The 27,263-nt window shown below is 47.3% G+C and overlaps 1 protein-coding gene across 3 annotated transcripts in view; it reads left to right on the forward strand.

Annotated features, from left to right (window-relative positions):
- LOC103640525 (uncharacterized) overlaps positions 1-26,328 on the forward strand; it is a 70,508-nt gene extending 44,180 nt beyond the window's left edge. For 2 of the 3 annotated variants that reach the window (XM_020546517.3, XM_020546518.3), the window contains 20 exons: positions 2,212-2,631; positions 2,743-3,020; positions 3,154-3,239; positions 3,307-3,393; positions 13,509-13,770; positions 13,878-14,300; positions 14,392-14,488; positions 22,219-22,535; positions 22,670-22,780; positions 23,114-23,281; positions 23,411-23,539; positions 23,638-23,727; positions 23,840-23,946; positions 24,034-24,182; positions 24,462-24,544; positions 24,613-24,708; positions 24,869-24,991; positions 25,078-25,161; positions 25,270-25,410; positions 25,505-26,328. In XM_020546517.3, the coding sequence (XP_020402106.1) occupies positions 2,212-2,631; positions 2,743-3,020; positions 3,154-3,239; positions 3,307-3,393; positions 13,509-13,770; positions 13,878-14,300; positions 14,392-14,488; positions 22,219-22,535; positions 22,670-22,780; positions 23,114-23,281; positions 23,411-23,539; positions 23,638-23,727; positions 23,840-23,946; positions 24,034-24,182; positions 24,462-24,544; positions 24,613-24,708; positions 24,869-24,991; positions 25,078-25,161; positions 25,270-25,410; positions 25,505-25,837 (3,584 nt within the window). In that variant the 3' untranslated portion in view covers positions 25,838-26,328. The remainder of the gene's footprint in view (positions 1-2,211; positions 2,632-2,742; positions 3,021-3,153; positions 3,240-3,306; positions 3,394-13,508; positions 13,771-13,877; positions 14,301-14,391; positions 14,489-22,218; positions 22,536-22,669; positions 22,781-23,113; positions 23,282-23,410; positions 23,540-23,637; positions 23,728-23,839; positions 23,947-24,033; positions 24,183-24,461; positions 24,545-24,612; positions 24,709-24,868; positions 24,992-25,077; positions 25,162-25,269; positions 25,411-25,504) is intronic. The other variant, XR_002266247.3, reaches the window with a different exon arrangement.
- Positions 26,329-27,263: the final 935 nt, after the last annotated feature.

The following is a 27,263-nucleotide window of genomic DNA, read 5'->3' on the forward strand; positions in this document are numbered from 1 at the left end:
GAGAAGAGACCGGTGTGTGCTCCAAGATGATAGCCTCGAGATGCCGAGGTAGCCGAAGTTGATGTGGTCGCAGTCGGGAGACACGCAGCAGAAGCCTGATCTTCGGGAGGGGTCGATGTTCGAGCGTCAACGATCGGCAGGGCGACACAACAAAAGAGCACCGGCAGGCCGACCTTCCTACCTCTTCGATCGTCCGGGCGTCAAGGAACCCCGCTAGGGAGGCCGACAACAGCGCACACGTCTGCGCCGATCATGGTGTCCGCGCCCGCGGCAAAATAGAAGGGGAAACGACAGATCCGGCCGGGAAGGCCACGACAGCGACGGATCCAGCCGGGAAGACGCGATCCAGCCAAAGGGATGACGCGGGCCGGGAAGGTCGCAACAACGGGGATCCGGTCGGGAAGGCCGCGATAACGACGGATCCAACAAAGGCGATGAAGGGGGGTGGGCGGCGGGGTGGGTCCAGCCGGGCAGGGGCATGCGCCGGACCTGGCAAGGGGTGTTGACGGCATCGGTGACGGGAGAAGCTCGAAGTGGAGGCGCTGCTGGGGCGTCAGCGCGAGCAATTAGGAGGTGGCTAGCGCGATGACAAGGGGCTGCACGGGCAGAGATGCCGACACAGGGGAGAGGCGCGCAAGGTATCCGTGCCGGGGAAGAGGTGGCCGGCACTGGTGAGGACGACACACAGGGGCGAGAGCGGTCGAGGGGAAGGAGGCCCCCATAGCCAGAGAGGCAGCAGAGGTTGAGATGTGCGCAGCGGGAAAGTAGGCCGTCAGAGAGGCCACAGTCGTCGCTGCAGGAACGAGAGACATTGAGTGCCCCGACGGCCTTAGATCGAGCCGGGAGCCGAAGCCAGAGGGGCAGCATCAGCCGCCAGAGCAGCAGCAGATCGGGGGGGGGGGGGGGAGACGGCCGCCAGCCATGATTGGGGAGGAGGAGGCGGCGACTTCGCAGGCCTGCACACGCGACGGCGGCCCACGCCCTCATGCTTGCAGATCTAGCGACGCAGACGCAGGGGCGCGCGAATCCGGTGGTGGCGTGGCCAGTGAGGTGGCGGGCGTGCAACTAGGGAAGGGGAGGGGCTGGCCGAGAGGGGCGAGCATGGCCGCTTGGCCGGCATGAAGGGAGGGGCGGCCATGACGCCGGGCTGCAGTTAAGAGGTGGCCGCGGGGAGGGGACGAGGAGGTCGTGCTGGAGGACCAGCCGACGTCGCACTCGTCGAGCTCCAGCTCCTGGACGCCGTGGGACTGGGAGATGGTGTCGTCGGGTTGCTTGAGCAGGCTGAGGAAGCGGAGCGACGAGGAGGTAGTGGCCATGTGGCGACTGGAGAGAGAGAGGGGAGGAGGCGGCGGCTGCTGGGGAGCGGTGGCTGGGGTGTGGCCACCCCCGGCAGTGAAGGTTGAGCCTCCCGGGGGGCAGCGTTGGCGGTGTCCGGCGGCTCTGGCGGCTGCTGTTGGGGGTGGGTGGCGGCTGTGGGGTGGGTGGCGGCTGTGGGTTGAGGAGGTGGCGGCTGGGATGTGGGAGGAAGGAAACCCTAATCTGATACCATGTAGGATGAAGTGAAGTGGATGTTCTATTGCATAGAGAAGGAGTTACAATATATAGACTCAACCCTAACCCTAATGGGCCGGCAGCCCAACAGTGGTGCCGGCCCACACACACTCACACACACAGTCTAACACATAGCATTCCTTTCACCTGGCTGAAGGCCCCTCTCAGTAGCTACTTCTTGCAGTACTACCTAGATGCTTTGTTGTGCACTATTAAAGACAATTATTCTTGTGTTTTCAGATGCCTTTCATGGGTAATCTATTAGGCACTACTTACCTTGCACCTGATTACATGAACAATTGTGAAGTTTACTTGAATTCATGATTTCTCTGAAATTGTAAATTTTGTGTTTCATAACCCATGTGTTCATGTATTTTTCTCTTCTTTTTGCATGTAGTGCTATTGTTATCAATTAAATAGCCAGGTAGTGCTCTAATATTCGAATATTGATAAAAATGAAATCCCAATCATAAACTAAGTTCAAATATTATCATTCTATATACATTATCATGTGTTATGTGTTGTACATTCTCCTTGTGGTTGCAACTTTTTATTAAGGATTTAAGCATCCAGGTGCATGAGCCTAAAATGTCAAGTATTCAGGTCAGAGGCAGTAGTTATTATACGACACTTATTTAACAGTTGTCCAATCCATTTCAGGAAATTTTATGTTATCAATTAGACCTGATATTTCGGAACATTCTGAAAATATTAGCCGGTTAGCTTCAGTGAAGTGGTCCGAGGACATCATTGGTGAAAAAACCATCCGAATATCTGGGATTATTGAAAAACTTAACTATAACCTAAGGAAGGCCTTCAATGTTGATTCCATGAAGTCTTCTTTCAGCTCTCTAAGTTGCCCTGTTTTTTCCAATGGGCATCATGTTACAGATCTTCACTTTTTAATTCATATTCTTGGTAGAGATGTGCCTGTGCAGCCTACAAATGGATCTCGAGTTGCTGAAAGAAGTGCACCAGTTGCTTTACAGTTCCAGAGACAAATTTTCATATATCCAACTGTGCAAGTGTATAATTTCTTGCAAACAGACATACACGTGCTTCTGACAGATTGCCAACAGGGTAAACTCTTATGTACGAGCATTTAGTTTTGGGGAAGTGGATGTTCCTGTTGAAGGAAGCAAACAATAAAAAGATATGTTTTACTTAATTCTTTTGTATACTATAATACAGGAAACGTCATAGAAGATGGCTTTGGCGGTATTGGCAAGCAGACAACAATCATAAGTGGTTCAAGTGCTTATTTCTATGTGAATCCTACAATGTTTAATTTCTCAGTCACACTGATTTCATATGGTTCAAAGTCTAAGACAGTTAATAGTAGTGATTGGGTTAAGAGAATGCAAAAGCAGACTAGTAAAGCTCAGTTTCTTGACATGCAATTAGAATTTGTTCCTGGGAAGTTTCATTCTAATTTGAGATTACTACGTCAAGAGAAAGGCTTGTTGGAGGTAGAATGGCGATTTTGATGTTGTTGCTTCTTAATTTCCCATTGACATCTGATGAAACCGCTTGACTTCGAGAAATTTAAAAGTTTGAAGATATCAAATGATCTATCTGATATCCAGTCTCTTGATTGTGCAGGTTGCTGTATTCACAAGATACACATTACACAATACCAGTGACTACATGCTGCAGTGCACAGCTTCACATAAAAAATCACTACCTGTGTATGTAAATTTGTGTACTAGGTAAGCAATCTTACATGATTGCTCATAAAATGCTGAAATCTTGCAGGTTGGAATCTGGAATGAACAGTATCATTCTTCCTCCACAACATGGTTGTATTTTGCCCTCAATGTCAATGAGCTCCTGGTTTATAAAGTAAGCAGTCACATTAGTTTTGTTCTCTGCTGATTGAAAAAAATGGTTCTTGATTCAACACAGCGGAGATAGCTATTTTGCACAAAATTTCATTAAGCCTCTATATCTTGTATTGTAGAGTTTGCTTTTGCAAATAGTCAATCTGGTATGGTTATGAACACTTTGTTCCTCACCTAAGCCTCAGCAGGTTTGTTTGCTCTAGCCCTAGCCCAATGATAGACTTGCCTGATCATAACACAGTTATTTCAGTACTATAGATTATGTTAGAAATATGGCCAATTGCCCACCTGATGTGGTATCATAATCATATGGCTGGTTTAATGGTTCCTGCCAGAAAGTTCTTCATAAACAGCAACGTGCATCGTCTGTTCCATGTTACAACTTACAAGCACACATTTTTTCTTAACTTTTGGTCTTATTCAAGGTGAGGACCATATAATTCATATCTGTTCCTCTACATGGCTGTTTAGCCTGTTTACACGCTGTGTAAATGCTACACAATGGCTTGTCGTGTTTGTTTAACCAGCCACTTATCCTGTTTAATCGCCGTTTAGTCTGTTTAAATGGCCATTTAGCCTTTATAAACAGCTAAACGATAGGTTACTGTTTAGTCCGTTTAAACGTTTACGCTAACATTTTGTTTGTGAAACATTCTTCATTGGCTAAGATAATTTTGATTGTTGATGATATAGAATATAAAGTCAGGAAAGTGGTTCCATTTTCCTTTTTTCGAAAAGAGCGCAGGAGAACTGCGCACCCATATATTAAAGTAGAGAGGAAAAGGGGGGGGGTGGGGGCAGAGAGGACCCAGATACAAAGCACTCCTTATGGAGGCCAGAAGCAGGCATACACAAAACTATCCATAAGAATCAAAACTAAAAAACTACAACCCTAGGAGCTAGGAAGCTTGGTCGGCCAAGAAGGAAAGACCTTTGGCACCAGCCATCTGCCATTTCTTCCTTTCCTCACCAGCTTCCTAAAGGAGGAAGGAGATACAAGGGGTCCTGCCGTCAAACACCACCTTGTTCCTATGATTCCAGATCATCCAGGCCCCTAAGGCAATAATAGAATCCAATCCTTTCTTTCCCAGACTGAGGACCTGAGCCGAAGATCTCTCTCACCAACCAAAGAAGGAAGCCTCCGCTTCCTAAGGGGATAAGCTGTGCAACCCAAACTTTCTCAAGAGGTTGTACCAAAACACTCTTGAGAACACACAGGAGACCAGCAGATGATTGATGTTTTCAGGTTCTTGGTCACATAGAGGGCACCTAACCGGGTGGTTCATGCCTCTTTTTGCTAGCCTATCAGCAGTCCAGCATTTGTTGTGAGCCACCAGCCACAGGAAAAAATGGCACTTGGGTGGCATCCAAGATTTCCATATCCTTTTATGATGGTGAAAGGAGCATGAACCCTAGAAGAGACCAACATAAGCAGTTTTAGCCGAGTAAATACCATCTGTCACTATGGAGAAAATGTGCCTACCTTCAATATCAGGATGCAACGTTGAATCTGATAAAGCTTCCCAGAGGTGCAGATAATCAATCAAGGCCCCTGCTGATAGAGCACCCCTAATATCACCAATCCATCTTCTATTGACCATAGCCTCTTGCACTGTTCTTTTGTTGATAATTCTTTTAGGTATGGTGCAGATCAGCCTTGGTGCGATATCAGCGACCTTTCCATTGATCCATTTATCAACCCAAAAAAGAGTATTAGCACCATTACCAACCACCGAAACCAACACTGCATAGAAGAAGGATCTGGCATTGCTTGGGACCTAAATGGGGAGGTCTACCCGTGGCCTGGAAGAATCGGTTTTTTTCAGCTAAACCATCTCATTCTAAGAGACCAACATAGCTTAGGTAGGCTAGAAATCCCCATACCTCCCAGATGGAGAGGCCTGCAGACCTTTTCCCAAGCAACCATACAGTGGCCTCCTTTAGCATCCTTTCTGCCTCTCCATTGTTAAGGCCCATTAGGCCCAGGTCTACTGCCTTTATATATTATATAGTCCTTAGGGACTAATCATCAATTGTTAATCCCAAGGTTAGTAACATGGTAACAGAGCAGGTTACGTTTAGGGTTTATGAAATTTTTTAGCCGCCGCAGCCTCTCCCTCAGCCGCCGTCGTGGCCTCTCCCCCTGCCGCCGTCACAGCTCTCCCTCGGCCGCCATCGCGGCCTCTACTCCGGCCGCCGTCGCGGCCCGGTCTTCCCTTAGCCGCCGCCGCGGCCTCTCCTCCGTCCACAACTGTTCGGGTCGTGGCTCGTCCGCCGCTGACTCCTATTCCTCGTCCGCCGCCGACCCCTGCGCCATCTGCTTCCCCCCGCGCTACGACACCCAGCGCTGCTCCACCCGCCACCATCTGCTTCCTCGTCCGCCGCTGCGTTCGCTGCCGTTGCGGACCCCCGCGCCATCCTCTTCGTCCGTCGACGCCCAACGCTGCTCCACCTTCGGTTGCCCAGATCTACGACGCGGCCACCTCCATCGCCGGTCAGCTGATCGAGGTGACCACTAGCAGCCCTGCTCCACCTCCGGTCGCCTAGATCTCTGGTCGAGGCGACCACCGGGACCTCCTGCATCATCTTCACCAGAGAGGGGCACCTCCGACCGTCTAGATCTCCACCAGGGAAAGTCGGCCATCTCCGTCCTACACGTCTGCGACACCTACCAAGTTTTTTTGGTACCCTTAAGCTAATCTTTCTCAGATCTGTTATTCTTCAGTGTTCTCTTGGTCTTCAATATGTCGGCCAACGCTATTGTTGTCAATATTGTGCTTGATGGGCAGAATTATCCAGAATGGGCTTTTTGTGTTCAGACTACATTAAGAGGTTACGGTTTACTGTTTCATTTGACTGAAGATTCACCAATCTTAGCAGCCGATAGAAGCAATGCTGCTGCAATCAAGACTTGGCAGATCAATGATGGCAAGGTAATGGCTGCAATGGTCAATAGCACTAAACCAACTATGATTATGAGTCTGTCCAAATTCACCACTGCTAAGGCTATCTGGTCACATCTGAAGGATCGGTTTGTTCAGGATAGTGGTGCTCTTCTGCATACCCTTATGCAACAGACTCATGTCATTGAGCAACATGATATGTCCATTGATGAATACTATTCAGGCTTTGATAGTCTTATAAGTGCATTGACCTCCATGGTGCCTGCTTGTACGGCTGTGCCTTGCCCAGCCCACAAGTTGATTGACAAGTTTTTTACATACAGATTTGTCATGGGAGTTCGATCTGAATTTGATTCTCTTCGTGCAAGACTGCTTCACAGTTCTGACACTCTCACCATGGCTCAGGAATTGTCTGAATTACTTGCTGAAGAGACTCGTCTTAAGTCTATGGCTTCTATTATTGGTGTGAGTTCTCACAGTGTGTTGGCTGCTGCTCAGTAGTCCAGAAACACCTCTTTTCAGCCTTGTGAACATTGCAAAAAGACCACTCATCGGTCTGAGAACTGCTTTGCTAAGTTTCCAGAGTAGATGGCTGATTTTCGTGTCCGTCGTGCTACTCGTGGTCGTGGTACAAAAGACCATCTCCTAGAGGCTCAGTTGCGGTTGCTGCTACTTCATCTGCTGGTGCTTTGTCATCATCTTGGGTTCTTGATTCTGGAGCTTCCAAGAAACCTCTTCTAATTTTATCAATTGCCCATTTAGGGAAATCAATAGCCATTGCGGTATAAATTGTCATACCAGTGAGGACATGCTGCACTAGAATTCTTCTGCCAGCCTTGTTCAACAACTCTGCCTTCCAGCTTGGGAGAAGATCTGCAATTTTCTTTTTCTCAATAATGGGCAGAAACTGCTGCTTGGTCAGTTTATGAAGGGAAAGAGGGAGACCCAAATATTTGCAAGGGAAGGAAGCCACCCCACATAGTAACCAATTTTGAACCTCCAAGATGGTCTGCTCCGAACATCTGATAGGGTAGATGTTGGATTTCTGAACATTGTTGCGGAGAACAGAGGCGTTCCCAAAAATTTTAAGGATGTCAAGAGTAGTGGATATGTCATTCTGAGTTGGGAGCAGGAAGAGGGCCACATCATCAGCATAAATAGAAACCCTATGAAGTTTCTTTCTGTTGGATAATTGTTGCAGTAACCCAGCCTCTTCAACCTTGGAAAAAAGAAGGCAAAGGACGTCCATGACTAGAATGGCCAATGTATCTCAGAAATTGCCCCTTCCCTGTTAAATAGAGTTCCAATTCGATTGAGAAAAAGGAAAACAGTTCAACAAGCTCTCAGGGACAACAGTTGGGTTGGTGACATCTCTGGCAGCTTACCGGCAGAAGTGATTGTTGATTTCTTAATAATTTGGGATTTAACTCAGGATATTCATTTGCAACCTGGAGTACCTGATGCTTTCCGTTGGCTTCCAGGTGCTTCAGGGGAGTACTCTGCTAAAACAGCCTACCAACGTTTCTTGGCTGGTTCTATGGAATTTGAGCCAGGTAAAAGGATATGGAAGAGTTGGGCGCCCCCTAAGTGCAAATTCTTCATTTGGCTTGCTTCCCTTAATAGATGCTGGACAGCGGACCGTCTAGCTCATAGAGGTCTTGACCACCCGGTGAAATGCGTTCTATGTGATCAGCAGCAGGAGACAATTCAGCACATCTTGGTCTCTTGTGTCTTCTCCAGGAATTTATGGTGGCAGATCTTATGCAAAGTGGGGCTGTAGCTTGTGGCACCAGGGCTGAAGACGTCAATTTTCCAGGATTGGTGGAGTATGGCTGAAGGTCTTGTGCCATCTTTGCACAGGAAAGGGTTCAACACATTGGTTATTCTCGTGGCTTGGTGGATCTGGAAGCACAGAAATGCTTGTGTTTTTGATGGTGTCTCCCCAAACTCGAATACAGTTCTGCAACAGATCCAGGAGGATGCCAGGCTTTGGGAGATGGCAGGTGCTAAGGCTCTGAGAAGGTTGTGGCCTTAAATTAGGGGCTTGGTTCACTTCCCCCCCTTTTTTTTTGTTTGTTCTTTCTTTTTCTTCCTTTTTCTCCTTTATTTTCTGATTTTTCCCCCTTTTATCCTTTTTTTTGTATAGCTGTTGTTCTTGGTCTTCTTTAGACCTTCTCTACTTAATATAATGATGCGCAGTTCTCCTGCGTGTTCGAGAAAAAAAATAACATCCTTGCCTAAGCCCCCTTCTATGGTGGATTTTATTTCCAGGACAACCATTGAGCAACACTTGAGTAGTAGAGGAACCAAGAACCCACAAATAATATCTCTCCAGACCTGGCCAAAACCCAATGCCTGCAGCACCTCAATTAGAGAAGGCCATGAAACCGAGTCAAAGGCTTTTGTGATGTCAAGTTTGAAAAGAAGACATGCCCTATTTTGTTGATGCAAAAATCTCGAAGTTTGCTGAACTTGCATAAAATTGTCCTTAATGAATCTTCCTTTGATGAAGGCACTCTGATTTGGAGATACCAGCTCGTTCAGTTTGCTAGCAAGCCTATTGGCCAGGATCTTAGTTACCAATTTAGCAAAGCTGTGCACTAAACTGATAGGTCTGAAATCTTTCACCTGATCGGTCCCATCAATCTTTGGGACCATAGCAATATATGCAGAATTTACTTTGTCCAAGTTTATGAAGTTCCTACTCCATACTGCTGAAATTGCATTGAGCACCTTGTTAAACCTCTCTGTGAACCCATCTGGCCCAGGGGCCTTATCGGAAGGAAGATTCGACACAGCTTCCCAAACCTCCTGCTTAGTGAAAGGGGCGTCCAGAGTAGAGAGGTTATGAGCTGGGAGACCAAGGGCTTCTAGGTCGATGGTGCTTTCCCTGAAGACAGACTGACCGATAAGATTGGAATAGAACTGGTCCACCAGATTAGCTTTGTCAGCCTGGCTAGTGACAATATTATCTCCATCTCTCAGCAAGGTCACCAATTTTTTTCCTTTTCCGATATCTAGCATGCATATGGAAATATTTAGTGTTTGCATCACCCTCCTTTATCCATGTTATTCTTGATCTTAATCTTGCCATTGTTCTTTTGAAGGAGGCCAACAACAAGGACTGTTTCTTGAGGGGTCTGTGATCTTGAGCAATTTCAAGTTTATGCAGCAGCTCCTTTGCCAGACAAAGCTGAGAAACAATATGCCCTACCTGCTTTTCACTCCAGATATGTAATCTCTTGGCCGTCTCCTTGAGTTTCCTATCCAGAGTAAGAAAAGGACATCTGGCCGATTGTACAGAGTTCCAAGCTTCCAGCACCACATCCTGAAAACCCTCCATTCTGGTCCAGAAAGATTCGAAATGGAACATTTTCTTGCCAACGGTGTTGTCTTTTAGGCCAAGAAGCAGAGGGCAATGGTCTGAATCTTGTGAAGATGAACTGAGTAGAAGCACATTTGGGAAGTAGGATTCCCAATCGGCAGAACATAGAACTCTATCCAACTTCACAAGCACTGGGTTATCTTGTTGATTGGTCCAGGTATATTTTCTTCCATGCAACTGAATTTCTTTAAGAGCCAAATCATTGATCCGCGTTCTAAACGGATCACTAGTCTTATATATTAGATTAAAATCTCCAGCAACCACCCAAGGTCCAACACAAGCTGCCTTGACATCTCTCAGCTCTTGGAGAAAAATAATTTTATCAGCATTCCCCTGGGCCCATAAACACAAGTTAACCACCACGGTTGTCCATCCTGTCTACAGAACTGGACCGAGACACTATGACTGTCAATTCTCTGGAGTCCAGTATGGCCAATGTTCCTCTTCCAAGCCACAAGGATGCCACCACTGTTTCCCATCGAAGGCAAGAACACAAACTCTGTGAACTCAACACCAAGCATGGATAACATATCTCTTCTAGAAATAAATTGCATTTTAGTCTCTTTACAACAAACGACATCAATCTTAGCAGAATCGACCAAAACTCTCACAACATGTTGTCTGACCGAAGAGTTAAGTCCTCTCACATTCCAGAAAAGTATTTTAGAAGGATCCATTGGATAAAATAACAGGGAATCAACTGAACAGATGAACACAAGCCCTAGGACTTTAAGTGTTCTGGTGTAGACCACCCAAAAAGAGCAGCTAAGGCATCAACATGAGACTGGATAAGTGGGCGCTTGAAAAGCAAAGCATACTCCATTATAGCTTCAGAACTAATCTCATCAGAATCGTTGATTATATGCAAGGCCCTCATAGCCTTACTGGAAGCCTTGCTACGCTAATCTTGCATGGAAAACTCAACGCCAATTCCAGCCACACGCCTACTTCATCGAGGCATAGCCACGGTCAGATCTTTCTGCCTCTTCAGTCTAGTTTCGGGCGCAGGAAGGAGATGTGAAGGCTTTGTGCTGATCATGTTGATGAAGGATGATGGATCTGTCAGGGGTTCTGAGGTGCCAGTGGACAAGCTGTTTATCCTAGCCGACGTGCTCTGGGTGGGTTCCTCAGCACCCGGGTGGTCAGTGGTCACTTCAATCAACTGTGTTGTTTCACACTTCCTTCTTGAGTATACCTTGAGCGGAGTTTTACTTGAGTGCTGCTCAACATGGTCGCATATATATTTGCTTGCCCCCCCTGTGGTTCAGTTCATTTAACTGGAGATGGGGCGAGACTGGTATTATACTCTGTGTCTCAGGCAACCCAATAATAGGGGTCGAGGCCACAGGCGCACAGTCCGTCTGAGGCAGCCCAAATCCAGAGCCAGAACCAGCATTTCCCATCCCAACGTCCTGGGGCGAGACTGGTCTGAGAGTATGTGTCTCAAGCGGCCCAACCATGTGGGGCGATACATCAGACAAGCAGGTCGTTTCAGGCGGCCCAAGGACGGGTCCAGCCGGGGGGAAAGCAGAGACCTGAGAAGGGACTAACGCAAGGGGCGATCCCGACCCAGCCAATTCCAGCGACCCAGTCACCAGGGGCTGGGGCAAAATTGTCTTGGGAGGGGTCAGCGACCCGCGTGCCCCACTCATAATGACAGTGGGGTCCATGTCTAGGGAATTGTTCATCTTCCACCTTGGGTCCTGACCGATTGCCTTGAGAATTTGCAGCTGCCTCAAATCTTCACACAAGATTTCTTCTTTAGCAGCATGTTCCACGTCCTTCAAGGTAAATGAATGTCCTAGCTGTGTCTCCAAGGGGGTAGTGGGAAGCGTGTTTGACTCCCTGGTGGCATGCGAGACTCATCCTCTCCCTTGTGGCGGCTGTGGTCCCAACCTGAGATGGACCGGCCATCAGGGGGAGCGCCCGAACGTCGAGGACGAGGATCCCTCCTGTCTCCATTTTCATGATAATCGAATCCTCGGGCTGATGATCGTCCGCCGGAGACAAGGGAGGCGACCCCCCCCCCCCCCCCCCCCAAGTCCGCATCCGCAGTATTGACCAGAGTTGCACTGACACTGACATTGTATGATAGACAACCCCTTTTATTGCTCTGTAGCCCTTTCTCAATAATGCGTAGCGTCATTTGCCCCTGTAACTTTTTAAAATCAAAACACCACGCTTGCACAACAAAGGATGAGAGTTCTTTCTTCAGCAGGGTATCTGAATGAACTTCTACAATATGACATGAGTCCTCAAGGATAGCTTCCACAGTGGACCGAAACCATGCATGTTCAGGGATCCCACAGATCTGCACATCCACTAAGTGGGCCATTCGAGACAGAAGCATGCAAGAATCTAGACCATCTTTTGAACAACATGCAGAAACGAGGTCCAGTGAACAATCTGCCATCATTGAAAACCTTGGATGCCATTTCCTCATCCGGCAGGAAAAGTAAGAAATCCTCCGGCGAGGAATGGTGGATGGACATTTTGTCAATGCTTACACCAAAGCTGCGAGCCACCTCATCCAACACCTCTGATCCCTGCACTACAGGTCTGGTTCCTGCAATGGTGACGAATAGGGCCTTTCGTAAATTGATCTCCTCCCTTGCCATCTCATCAGTGAACGTAAGAACACGTGAGACGTCAGCTGTTGGGAGATATATGTTGTGGCTTTCCACCCTCGACTGAGTGTAATGAGCTTTAGTATTATCAGATGAAGAGGGCGGGGAGTCCACACTTGCACCAGCTCCCGCATCTTCTACAGGACCTTTTCCTTTCTTACTCTTGGACCTTCTTCTCTTTCTCTTGTTGCGAAGGGAACGTTGATCAACAACCGTAGCAAGGTTGTTCATCATTGGAATGAGCTGATCAGTCTTTGGGTCGGTTGTTTGGGGAGTAGGAGAGATACGCACCCAAACCGACTTCTTCTGATGAGGAGCAACACTCCCAGCTCCGCTCTGTAGGGATGAGACCTTCTGAGATGATAATCTCCGGAACACCGAGAGGCGGTCCCTGGGCTCTTCTAAACGCTGCCAGACAAACTTCTTTCCCTCCCGATATGATTCTCGGCTGAACGGTCTATCGGTGTCCAGGTGGTCACGCAAGCAACCGGGGATCTTCTGCTCCTGAGGACCGACTTGTATGGAAGGGCAGAGGGAAGCTTGATGCTCGAGCTTGAGACACCTAAAGCAGCGAGGTGGGCACCGACACGAAGCAACAAAATGGTTTGGAGAGAACCAATTGTAGCACCTTCCGCGGAGGTTCACAGTGTTCCCTCTACGCGGAGGAGCGCAACGAAACCGCTTTCTGCTCTTCACCACGTGCCAGCCATCATCCTTGCCGACCGGCGCCAAGGCATCACGCCGGCACTGTCTCTCTTCCTTGTCACAGAACACCGGCCTCGCTGCGCTAAAGGTCTTCACATCTAACGCAGGAGAGGTGGTGCCGGTTCTAGATAGAAGGGCCTCCTTATAGGAGTGCAACGGTCTGCCAGAGGAGGAACCCGAAGCAGTGTCATCCCATCGCTGGAATTTGGACCGTCCAACCTGAGAGGCGCGGAAGCCAAGAGGACGAGACTGAGGGGTGGTCGCCGACGCCGGAGTGGCAGCCGTCGAGGGGCTGTGGTGGCTGGCGGAAGGGGAGGGGTTGGGGTCGGGGGGGGGGGGGGGTTGGGTCAGGGGGAGAAGCCATGATGATCGATTGGTTCCATTTTCCTCATTTTTAGATATATTTGGTGTTACTGTAAACGTAAATGCAAAGCAATATGATTCCCTGGCGGAGTTCTCAAAACTTGTTTATAACTATGTAACTTATACATGGCAGGTCAAGCAAATTACGAATAAGCCCACAAAGTGAGAAAGGATCAGAAGTTATTATTGATTTAGAAGCACTGTCTGGCTTCACTGAATTTTTTCTTGAGATCCAAGATAATATATTTCCCCATCGTATTGCTGCTTTTGGAGTGTCTTTACAACCTGTTTCTTATAACTTGCCTGTGCCATCACAAGTAGTACTAATAGCTCCAAGATATGTTCTTTCAAATGAGTCTGATGCTGCAATTGCTGTTCGTCAATGTTTTGTTGAGGTGCGACACTTATGCTGTAACATGTTTTGTTGAATGTTGAGATCCAAGATAATATATTTGTAGTTACTCTCATCTGATACTAGTGGATGTGGTTACCAATTATGTAGCACGGCATTGATGGATTGACAGTTGAAGCTAAACAGCGGGCTGCTTTACAGACATGGAAACCTGGGAAAAAACGAGAAGTAAATTACTTTGATTTATTTGTTAAGAAGCACAGAAATGTTTTTGAGGATTCTCACATTTTTATCCAGTTCTGTCCAAAAGAACCTGGATACAGTTGGTCTGGACCAATCTGTGTTTCATCAATTGGTCGTTTTTTCTTGAAATTTAGAAGATTAGAAGGAATGCTGGAAGATGGTATTAAAAGAGACCCTTTGAATGCTGGGAAGCTGAAACTATTTGCTTCTGTCGATGTTGCTCAAGAGACAACTTCTTTTGTGCTACACTTCACTAAACCACCGAAGGTTACACTCCCATATCGAATAGAAAATTACTTGAGCGAATCATCTATCCTGTATTTCCAGAAGGTGCAGATCCTTTTTTAGCTTTGTTATTCTATTCCATGAGGGAATCAATCATTGTCATGATATTACTGATACATATATTAATTTGATCTAGGATTCAGTTGATTCAGATGTATTACACCCTCAAGAGTCAGAACAGTATGCTTGGGATGATTTAAGTTCACCGCGCAAACTGGTTGTCCGAATTGTTGGCAAGTTTTTGACTCCTAATGACATATTTATTTATTATATTGATTAATGTATTATTTTGGTGGTTATTATTGATAGAAGTGGAAACCCCAAACCCCTAAGGGCTTGTTCGTTTCGCCGTTAATCCATGTGTATTGGGTGGTATTGAGTCGGTTTAAATCCATAGCAAGTCAAAATATATCTCAATCCATCCCAATACACATCAATCCACATGGAATTGAAATAACCGAACACGGCCTAAACAAGTTGGGAGATGTATTAATAATAGAGTTAGGTGGGCCTAGGCCCAATACAATGACAGTCACACAATACATCAACACACACGCAATACATATAACACCCCCCGCAGTCGAAACTCTAGCCACGACAGATGTTGAGACTGGACCGAAACTCCTCAAACACCGGCGTGATAAGGCCCTTGGTGAAGATGTCGACGAACTGAGAGGTAGTCGGGACATGAAGAACTCTCACATCTCCAATGGCGACACACTCATGCACGAAGTGGAGGTCGATCTCAACATGCTTAGTGTGTTGGTGCTGGACAGAGCTAGTGGAGAGGTATACAACATTGATGTTGTCGCAGTAGACAAGTGTGCTCCGCGTCAATAGACTGTGGAGCTCCTGAAGCAGCTGACAGAGCCACGCCGCCTCGGCCACGCTGTTAGCCACGAAGCGATACTCGGTCTTGGCGCTGGAGCGGGAGATGACCAGCTGCCGCTTCGAGGACCAAGAGACAAGACTGTCGCACAGGAACATAGCATAGCCAGAAGTGGACTGGCGCGTGTCGGTGCAACCAGCCCAGTCAGTGTAGACTGCGAGGTCGATGGTCGAAGAGCGATGAAGGAGGCCGAAGTCGAGGGTGCCCCAGAGGGACTGAGGATTTGCTTCATAGCGGTGAGGTACGGCTCCCGGGGGTCGTGCATATGGAGGCACACTTGCTGGACGGCGTATGCAATGTCGGGCCGGGTGAAGACGAGGTACCGCAAGGCCCCGACAATACTTCGATAGCATGTGGGATCGACCACGAGGGGCCATCGTCGGAGGTGGCTTTGTCATAGAGTGTTCATCGGAGTCACGCAGGGCTTGTAGTCAGCCATGCCAGCGCGCTCGAGGATGTCGATGGTGTATTGGCGCTGGTGGAGAAACATACCCTAGGGACGACTTTTCACGGTGATCCCTACGAAGTGGTGTAGCTCACCCTAGTCCATCACGAACTTCGATTGAAGGGAGGAGATGATGCGCCATAGGAGATCGGGCAAGAAGGTCGTGAGAACTATGTCATCGACGTAGAGGAGGTATGTCGTGTCTAGGCCGCGGCAGAAGAGGAAAAGGGAGGTGTCCGCCTTGGCCTCGACAAAACCTTATGTGAGCAAAAAAAGGTGGCGAAGCGACTGTACTAAGCTCGAGGCATCTGCTTGAGGTCGTAGAGGGACCGATTGAGCTTGCAAATTAGGTCGGGGTGAGCCGGGTCCACAAAACCGATTGACTGAGTGCAGTACACTGTCTCCGTCAATCCCATGGAGAAAGGCATTCTTGAGGTCGAGCTGGTGTACCGGCCACGCCCATGAGGGAGCTAGAGTCAGATCAGTCAGGACAGTGGCTGGTTTCACCACGGGGTTGAAGGTCTCATTATAGTCCACCCTAGGCCGATGGTCGATGGGTGAAACCTTGTAGGACCTAGCGAGCCTTGTATTAGTCTAAGGAACCATCCGCCTTCAGCTTCTGCTTGGCATGGAGATGTGACAAAAGACTAATACTATGGGTGGAGAGGTCGAGGCATCGATACCCCTTGTGATTAGGAGAGTACCCAAGGAAGACATGAGTGGAGCAAGGCGCAAGCTTGTGGGGCAGTGGCATGGAGATTAGGATAGCAGTCGCACTCGAATACTCGAAGGGGGTCTTAGTAGGGAGAGGTGCCAAAGAGAGCAAAGAAGGGGGTGGGTGATGGCAACGGATTGGATTCAGATCGGATATTGCAAATATCCGCCCGCAATCATATTCGCGACTGCAACTAATATCCGCCTGTGACCATACCCACGAGTAGAAATTTATATCCATGCCCATGCCCATCGGATATCCATCGGATATGACAGACATAATCATTTTTCAACAATTCAATAGCATAATTAATCAAATTTCTTCCCAATTCACCATCATACACAATTAAAAAAATAATTATTATGGGCCCGCGGGCCGTGGTTAGGGGCACTAGAGCTTTGAAGGGCCAGCCGCCAGCGATGCTGCTGCCTATGGGACTTGGAAGGGGCCATGGGGCACAACGCAGCAAGCCAGCAAGGCTAGATGGGGTGGCCAATAGTGGGGAATTGGGAGCGTTGGGCGTGGGGTTCATGGTGTTAGGGTTTATTCTTTGCTATGTAATATTAGCTAGACCAAAGAACTACACTATGTGTCGATTTTGGATATCTAACGGATAACCCGCGGGTGGAAGGTAATATCCTAATCCGTGTGTATCCATACTTGGCTTCGTCAGGTCGGATATCTAACAGATATCCAAATCTACGGGTCAAATTGCCATCCCTAGGGGTGACGAACCGCCTTGTTAGGGAGGCAGTTGAGCAAATAGGTGGCAGTGGCTAGCCCATTAGCAAGCGGGAAGGGAGGCCTGGAACATCATGGAGCGCATGGCACTGTTCGTGGTGCGAAGCATGCTCTCAGCCCGCCCTACCGTTCTAAGAAGTGTAGGGGCACGACATCCTCAGCTGAACGCCCTGAGAAAGAAAGAAGTCATGGGACGTGGAATTCTCAAAACTCTCGCCTGTTGTCACACTGGACACTCCGGATGATGCGATCAAACTTAGTGGAAACCAAAGCGAAGATGTGAGAGAGCATAGGAAACGTATCAAACTTCAACCGTAAGGGAAAAGTCCACAAAAAATGAGAGAAATCATCCATAATGAGCAAGTAATATTTATAGCCAGAAATGCTGAGAACAGGGGATGTCCAAACATCACAGTGAACTAAATCAAAATTGTCTGCCGCTCTAGAAGATGTGGGAAAAGGAAGCCTAAGATGTCGACCTAGCTGACAAGCATGACAAAGATGCTCAAAAGAGCACTGAGACAGGAGATGACAGAACTGCTAGACAACTTAGACATCACATCAAGCCTAGGGTGGCCAAGGCGGCGGTGCCGAGTGATAGATGAGGTATTAGCGGTCAGGGCATGTGGGGCGGAGGTTGTGAAAGAGGAGGCAGGCATGCAAAGCGTGTATAGCGGCCCAGAGTTGCCACAACGAGCGAGAAGGGTCCTGGTAGCAAGATCCTTCATAGTCAAACCAAAGGGGTCAAACTCCATAAAACAAGAGCTATCAATGATAAATTGATAAACAGAAAAAAAAAACTCTGAATAATATTGGGAGCAACAAGGACGTTCTTGAGGCGGAAGGGGTCGGGGAATGACATCACCCACTGAGGTGGCGGGGAGAACCGACCCATCGCCGATGATGATAAAGGAGGGGTGGGGAGGATGGGTGGAGGATAGGGTACCGACGTCAGGGGTGGTGTGATACGAGGCACCAGAGTCAGCCACCCAGACAGTGACCGAGGTGGGCGGCACCAGTGTCATCGTGCTGAGCCAACAAGAGTCCCACCCGGCACCTCAAGGGCCCCACGAGGACGCAACAGGGAGGCCAGGAGAAGCAGGTGACCCGACTGGTGTTGAGGTGGAGCCGAGTGTGGCGGTAGCGCCGATGGAGGCGGGGCAGCGTAGAAGGCCGGCAGTGGTGTGGCAGGGGACGACAGAGTACCTGCTGACGGCCCGATCCACATGGAACTGGTGTCGGTCGTTGGGTTGTAGTAGGAAGGCCACGAGCCACCTCCCCGGGCCGACGATGGACCACTTGGGCCACCACCGCGACCACGACCGCCCTGGCGACGGTGGCGACCACCTCCGGAGTCGGGTGCTAGCAAGGAGCGCAAAGGACGGTGGGGACGAGGGGGTGCCCCCCCAAGTGGCCACTATAGAGGGATGTCGCGGCGTTGGGGTGAGCTCCTCGAGCAGGAGATCATCGCTGACCCTGGCGAAGGAAGGGAATAGGGTGACCCACGTGAGAATAGCCTGTAGGTGTGCGTAATAGGGGCTGGGGCTGAGGAGGAGGTTGACAACGAGAGTCTCGACCGTGACCGGGGAGCCGAGGTCACGGAGAGTGTCCGCCATGGTCTTCATCTGCCGACAGTACTTCGTGACAGAGAGATCCCCCTGGACGAGCTGGCGAAAAGCAGGGTCCAAGTGTAGAATCTGGACCTGATGATTGTCGAGGAACCGAGCCTCGATAGCAACCTAGGCCTGGAGAAAAAGCCCCCCCCGCTCGTGGACGACATCCTATAACTCGACAATGAGGGTGTTGAGGTTCGAGGATAGTACCATGTTGTCCATCCGACACTAGGACTGCGTCGGCGCAGCAGCGTCGGTGAGGACGTGGTCATCGAGGACGTAGAGCGGTGAAGGGTCAGTAGGACCTGGTCTTGTCAGCGGGTGTACTGGGCCGAGTCAGGGGGCAAGGACGACCGAGACGAGGGACCAGATCTTGGGGAGTCCGACCACCTGAGCGTGAAGGTTGATGATGTCCGACGCGTCGGGTGCGGGGGATTCGTAGTCGTCGGCGGGGTCAGAAAGTCCTCGCTCGGGACTCCCTCGAACTGAGTGCGTGAAGGTTGATGATGACCACATGAGTAATTAAGCTGATAACTATTAGATGATAGAACTGAAAAGATAAAATTGTTGCCACTTAAATTAGCGCTACGTCATCAAAACCACCAACTAAAACTGCCTAGGGGGTTATTTGTCTGTTTTTGCAAAGCTGGGGGGTTAAACAACCGGTTTTAAAGGTGAGCGGGTGAAGTAGACCACATACTAAAGGTTAGGGGGTTATGTAGACTTATTCCAATTACAAAACCAATGAAACTGGAAAAGCATGACAAAACAACATTACTTTTCAATATTATATTGTTAACATGTCTCTAACTTAGGTATTTACTATTTCCTTCATCATCAAAGTCGATATTGATTTGTTTGCTAGGCAGGATGTGCTTTATTGGCTGGAGGTTAATTTGTTGGCTTGAATGGTTTGTACGATTTGCAATGTTAGAGTATGTGGCGCAATCGGCGGCGACGGGGCCGCGCGTGGCACGGTCGGAGGCGACGCGGCTGCGTGTGGCATGGTCGGAGGCGACGCGGCCGCGTGTGGCACGGGCGCCGGGATCGGGGGTAGGGAAAGAGGAGGAATGTCGACGGGATTGACATCAAGGAGGGAATTGAGGTCGGGCGGTGGAGAGGGTCAGCAAGGGGGAAAACATCCTCATTGAAAACAACATGATGAGAGATAATGATGCGGTGGGTGAGAAGATCGAGGCACTGGTACTTGTTGTGATCAGAGGAGGTACTCGAGGAAAAGGTTGTGACTGGATCAGGGCGCAAGTTTGTGGGGAGTGGTGATGGAGGTGGTTAGGATAGCAGGCCTTCGACATTTGGGTCGGCGAGTAGTGATACATTCTGTAGAGCACCAGTGGGAAGCGGGGGCCTCGACCTGCCACTGCGCGTGTCGGTAGTGGCAACCGCCGGTGGGAATAAAAACTGGTTCGGAGGCCATGAAGGGCAAAAGCTCACGAGCTTGGGTCCAACAGGCGGCGCGGCCAGGGCCTGGGCAAGTGCCGACGAGCGGGAGGTCGCCGCGCGACTGAGTGGCGCATGCGACAAAAGGCGGGTCGAGCGCGAGTTCGCCGGCCACGGGCGCATATGCGTGGGGGATTACACCGAGCGCAGGGATGGTCGAGAACAGACTGGGTGGGCATAGGTGGCGCGGCTGCCTGCTCGCTGTAGTTGTTGAAGTAGCAGAACTTTATCTCCCGACTGTTGCACCGCGAGCACGGTAGGGCTCGCCACCAGTGCCCTCGGCCTCGGGCGTATCGGTCGCCTGCTACAGGGGCAGAGGTTGTGGCAGGAGCGGCGGGGACGGAGGCAGGGCTGCCGGCGGTGGAGGGGCGCCATCGTTTGCAGCGCGGTGCATTTCGGGGGGGGGTGCTGGACGGCGTCAACGTCCGGGAGATTGGCCGTGGATGGGGGTGGAGGAGCGGGAGGCTGGGCTAGGGATGGTTAAGAGGTACAGGCAGCCGTGGCCGAGAGAGGGGCCAGCGTGATACCATGTTAGAGTAGTGGTTTGAGAGAAAACCCTAACCCTAATTGGGTAGGAGATATATTAAGATATAGCTGGGTATATACAGTGATGACACACAATACGCTAACATGCAAGTCAATCCCTTGCAATACCCCAAATCAGAAAGGTATACAATCATGTGTATATACATTGAAGAAAACAGCCCACTCTAGAGTCTAGATAATAACTACTCCCTCTATTCCAAATTATAAGACATTTTGTCTTTTCTGGATATAATATTTTTTGCTATGCACTTAGAGTAATTTGGAACAAAGGGGGTACAGTGAGGGGTAATTTGAAATATAAGTGGGTACTTCACAGTTCACACGTGAGCTTGAACTACCCCTCACGCTATTTAAAGTTGTAAACTTTTATAAAAAAACTAATTTGGCCACATGCCACATCAGTGGTTTGCAACACCGATTCAGTTGTTGTGTGTATAGTTAGGGCTGGTGCAAACCGATTTAGTTCCTTGAGCACCATTCAAAGACTGCTTATGGACGAAGTGGAGTGTTGAGTAGGGCTGGTGCAAAGCAACTTGAAAGCTTTGGTCTCCCAGCTGCCTTTTCTAGAGTCAAGACTATTTCTAGCGCTTAATGCTGTGACAGCTGAGGTCATCCTATTATAGCATGAGATAAGAATAGAGTTTTTTCCCTGTTTGTATTAGGGTTCTAGTCTTTTTTTTCCTGTGTTCTTTTTGCCTTGTTTGGGCATTGTATTGTGGTCCATTTCGGACCTCTCTCTCTCTTAATATAATGATGCGCAGCTCTCCTGCGCGTTCGAGAAAAAAAAGCTGTGTGTATAGTTAGGAAGATATTTTTGGTGAGATGCCTCCTGCTTATTCACATGACCTTTTGCTCTTAACTTTTTTTCTCGAAAAGCGCATGAGAACTACACCTCATTATATATTAAGAAGAAAACAAAGGTCTAAAGAAGACCCAGATACAAGAACCTCATGGAGGTCAGAAAACAAGAATACAAAAAACCGTCTATAGAGCACTTAGACTTACCCTCCCCACAGCTGCCCTAAGCATTAGGAAGCAGAGCCAACTACATTCAAGGCTCTAGCTAGGTCTAGATTTGCTCTTAACTTCTGTTATGTACCAAATCCTCTAACCTTACTGATTGTAGGTTATAGCGGTGGGAGATTGGAGGTCGAGGCTTGAAGCGCGACGAACGCCGAGCCGGCGCCGTAGTTGACGGCGCAGCCCACAGGGGCGGCCGGCTAGGTCTAGGAGTGGCGGCTAGGGCTAGAACTGGTGGAAATTCCGACTCCCTAAAGGAAGCCGGAAACAATCTTGTTTCTGCTTGAACAATCCCAAGGTGTCTTACAAGTATTTATAAGAAAGCTAGCTATCTAGATAAGTATGAACTAAGCTATCTAGATAAGTATGAACTATGGGCCTTGGGCCCTATCCTAAGGCCCTGTTGCGCCTATTATAGGCCTGGCCGTACATAACAACTTCACTGTCCCTGTCTAACACATTAGTCCTTTTTCATCTTTGCTATGGTTTTTTAATCATAGTTTTTAACACATAATATTATGATTGATCTTCTCCAGATACACCTGCATTGCGTGAAATTAAAATAGATAAAATCAGCCCATGGAAGCCATTTTTGAAGATGCGCCAAAATAGCAGGCTTAATCTGGATTTCTCATTCAGTGGTGGACTCAATTCGAGAAAACAGAGATTTGATGAATCATTTGGCTTGAGAGTGTTCAAAATTGGCTACGAAGTGTATGCCGATGGTTTAACAAGAGTTTTACGAATTTGTGAACATGCAGATAATCCCAAAATTGAGAAAATTCAATGGCCAATAGCAAATATACAGTTCAGAATTTCTTATGTGTGTATTCATCTTCTTGACAAGGACCAGGTTTGTTCCTTTTGACTTCCACCAGGCCTAAGCATGAGACCGTTTTTTAATGAATTGTGCCAGTAATCTATTCATACTTGCAAGTCAAATTCAGTCTCAAATATCATTTTCTTTTCGTGTTCACCTTGTTGAAGAATGGGGAAAATGTCCAATTGCCATCTACAATTTTAGCAGCAAGACTTCAGCATGTTTCTTCTGATTCAGTTGTCACAAATAGATTCAAGCAAGTATCTGTTGCAATTCATGTAAGTATTGGTCCCTCTGCAATTTTGTGTTTCAGTGCAAAAATGCATGTAACTAGATTATTGGCTGGAACGAAATTTGCAGTTTTGGACTTATTTTTTATTTACACATTGGAGTTCATGATGACAGTGTACCTGCTGCCATGTCGTCACCACCACTGAGGCTGATTATTAGGAACTTGCTTACTGTCTTATATAATTTGCATGCATTAACAATTATTTACATGTTCAATCATTTGTACATGTAATTGTTTTCTCTGTTGAAAGCCATTGCAATGCATGAGCAGTTTTGGTAGTATGTAAATAATGAAGCATTTTTCCCCAAAACAACTGCAGTCATTGAATGTGGATGAAAAATGGGAAGGGGCTTCAATTGGGACAATTCTTAGGAGGAACAAGCTTCAGGATGCTACTCTCGATGAAAATATTCTTCGTATGATCTTTGTACTGAATTCAACTGACTCCAGTGTCAAACAAATACAGTATTGTGCCATCATCCTACAGGTAACTTAAATGGCGTGCTTGCTCCTTGCTAACATCTACAACAGTATGTTCTTAGGCTTGCTGGTTTGGACATTGTTAACTAGTGCAATATCACAAGAATAATAAATTATCTAATGACGATATGAACAGCCTGTTGATCTTAAGATTGATGAGGAAACGTTAATGAAGCTAGTACCATTTTGGAGAGCATCTCTTGCACCTTCAGGCACGACAAGCACACAATTTTATTTCAGACGTTTTGAAGTACATCCAATTAAGGTTCCTTGCTCTCGTTTTGTTTCACATTTGTAATTATTTCATATAGTGTTAAGTTTGAAATACTGATTGGGTTTTTTATGAAATTTAATAATGTAAAGATCATAGCAAGCTTTCGGCCTGGTGGCCGACGCACAACATATAGTTCTGCTCAAGAGGCTCTGAGGGCACTACTTCATAGTGTTATAAAGGTATATTTAAAAGCATATTTCATCTATTATTAAAGTGGACCCTTTTTTATCATAAAAGGACCTCTTTCTTTACTTCACATCACAGTTTCATCTCTTACCTCTTCATTTTCAGGTGCCTGAAATTAGCAACTCAGCTGTGGAGCTCAATGGGGTTCTCCTAAATCATGCTTTAGTTACATTTCGTGAGCTACTTCTAAAATGCGCTCAGCACTACTCATGGTATGGTACACCTTTCCCATTTATTACATTGTCATCTGGTGAATCTTGATATCCCAAACTAATGAATAACATTCAAGTAATCAATAGGTATGTATTAAGGGCAATTTATGTAACAAAGGGAAGCAAATTGCTTCCTCCATCTTTTGCCTCAATTTTTGATGACTCTGCTTCATCTGTTCTTGATGTCTTCTTCGACCCTTCTGATGGATCGCTCAACGTCCCTGGCCTTACCATAGGTAAACAATAAATATATGTTCAAATATTTGTAGGAATACTCCATGGTTATTGACTGTTAGGAAAAATACTCCATTGGAGCTCTGGTCTTGTAGTTTGGAAGATGTTCACTATGATAATTGTACAATAGTTATTAGTGTGTTCATTGATGTTGTGTTATTTGAACTACTGTGGTATTATGGCTATGGATGATCGGTTATCAGGTTGCATCTAAAAATAGGGACTTCTTTTCTCTGTTATAGATTTGAACTGTTTGTTTTACTTATTTCTGGATTATGCAGGCATGTTTAAATTTATAAGCAAGAACATGAAGTCGGGTGGTTTTTCTGGAACAAAACGGTACCTTGGTGATCTCGGGAAAACTGTGAGCTTCCGAAACATACCATCAATATTTTCTTCCAACGGGTCAATATAATGCTGGGTCTTCTGTAGGTTAAAACTGCAAGTTCGAACGCTCTCTTTGCTGCTGTCACAGAAATTTCAGATAGTGTTGTTAGAGGAGCGGAAACAAATGGTTTGAATGGCATGGTATTACTCCTGTTTTAATTGATGAGTTCATGCCACTTTTCCTTTTTTTTTTGGTTTCCTTATTTTAAACATACACGTGCAGTTAGACTAGGTGTAGGTGAAATGACTTCCTCTTTGCATTAAAACATTATGAAGCATTTTCCCCTCTTTTTGTATATAGGTTACTGGTTTCCACCAGGGCATGTTGAGGTTGGCGATGGAGCCATCTGTCTTAGGGCAGGCTATAATGGAGGGAGGTCCTGACAGAAAGATCAAACTTGATCATAGCCCTGGACTTGATGAGGTTCTCCCCATCTTTTACTCACTCCGAATTTTATCCGAATGATGTTACCGCTTCAAATCTATAACATGCCCTGTGCCATTGTTCAGCTATACATTGAAGGGTACCTGCAGGCTATGTTGGATGTCATGTATAAGCAAGAATACCTCCGTGTCAGGGTGATTGATGACCAGGTAACTTCCTCATATCAATTTGCTTTCCTTTATGTGGCCTCAATGCATGTTTTCACCTAGAAATACTGTGGCTGTCTGAACAATCTGATACCGCACTTCCTCTTCCAGGTTATACTGAAGAATCTACCACCAAATAGCGCCCTGATAAACGAAATCGTGGACAACGTCAAAAGCTTTCTTGTGAGCAAGGCACTGTTGAAAGGCGATTCTTCCACAGTTCGACCGATGCGCCATCTGCGAAATGAACCTGTAAGTTCTGTTTTCAGAGCTAGCTATACGACGGGTACCTTGACTAAGGTGCCTCGTGTTGTGAGGGTGTAATCGATCTTATAACTGCTTGCAGGAATGGAGGATTGCCCCAACGGTGCTCACCCTCTGCGAGCACCTTTTTGTGAGCTTCGCTGTGCGTGTGCTGCACCGGGAAGCCAGCAAGGCCATCGCTGGAGTCATGTCGAGAGTGAAGAAACCGACCGGAGAGGAGGTCGAAGGCGACTCGCCCGCATCTGGTGGCGTCCTGTGTAAGCGGAATAGGCTGTGGACTGTCGGGAGGTTTGCCGTCTCGGGCATGGTCGCCTATGTAGATGGCCGGCTGTGCCGGCACATACCCAACCCCATAGCCCGGAGGATCGTCAGCGGGTTTCTACTGAGCTTCATCGAAAACAGGGGCAACGAATAAGCGGGCAGCCGGACAGGTGATAAAAGGGCTCGCCTTCTGCCACCTGCTAATAAGGCGTACCATGGACCATGGTAAATAGGCGTGCACGTTGTACAAAGAACCGAGGTGTGGTAGTGCTCTTGAGCCGTAACCGATCTCTGCATAGAGCTGTGCATCAATTTTGACCGCCTTCAGGCCCACGTTTGGTGTACAGAAACACTGGGACAGTAATTCCGCAGATGCTACTTCCTGCCTACATTTCGTTGACATGGACTCGTGCTTAGAGTAAGTTTAATAGTCCACAACGAGCCTTTTCACATAACAAACTCGGTTAGAGGCCCTTTCACATAGTCTATCTATATCATCTTATTATACTTGTTCTACATGCAAAGTGATAAATAGCATGGCTATGATAAACGTATGGAGCCGTTGGTGTGTTGATCATGAGTCACTCCACTGGGTATATCTCTAATTTTATTGTTTCTAAATTCAATAAGGTGTTCTTGTTTTAACCGCCAGCATGTTTATTATGGTTGTCAATGCAGCGATTAATTATAGTTCACACGTGTACATGTGTTGTTACAAATTCACTATTGATTGGGTCAAGTTAAACATAAAAATACCTAATTTCTTGACGATCCAAAAAAACATCATGGTATGCAATTTTCTATTAGTGGTTTTGTTGATGCGTTGAAAACATGTGCATTTGATGGGATAAAATATGAGAAAGTGGTAAGATGATCATGTGGATGATGGCTATGAGCTGCTATCAAGCCTTAAGGAAAACCCGAATGCTTTTATGCTCATGAGGGGAAAGCGCTTGAGGTTGCTGGTAACCTATTTTGAGGCAGCCTGATTAACGCTTTTGCTAAAAAATGTGGACTTAGATGCTATACACCACACAACTAGCAAAACACGATGTGATGCACTTGAGGCAAAGTTTGGTGTTTCTTGTAATGAAAATGGACCTTGGTCTATTTGACTAAATGATTTTGGTGTTAGATGATCAATATAACCTATAGATTAATTGTAGTTGCAAGTGTTTATGTTTATAGTTCATAGGATGCGAAGAGAATTGGACTGAGGCTCCGATGATGCAACACCTTAAAAGAAGACCTAAAAGATGCGTAGAAGTCCAAGACTCAAGACCAAAAAATAGTGAAGAAATCTAAGAAGTGAGTAGTCAGCCAACACTTTGATGGCGCACTAGACATGTCTGGTGTGCACTGGACAGTCTGCGCAGAGAAGTCTGCAAACTGGACTCTCGGGTGCTGTAGCATCGGACAGTCTGGCCAACGATCGGCTACAACTTTATCAACGGTCGATTGCTATGACCTCAATGGTTGGCTGACGTGGCTAGGACATCGGACATGTACGGTGCGCGACGACAGAAACAACCAGCTTTCTGTCCAACGGCTATAATTGAGGGGGAGGTTATTTATACCCC

Source organism: Zea mays, chromosome 1, assembly GCF_902167145.1.
Source record: "Zea mays cultivar B73 chromosome 1, Zm-B73-REFERENCE-NAM-5.0, whole genome shotgun sequence".
Classification (NCBI taxonomy): domain Eukaryota; kingdom Viridiplantae; phylum Streptophyta; class Magnoliopsida; order Poales; family Poaceae; genus Zea; species Zea mays.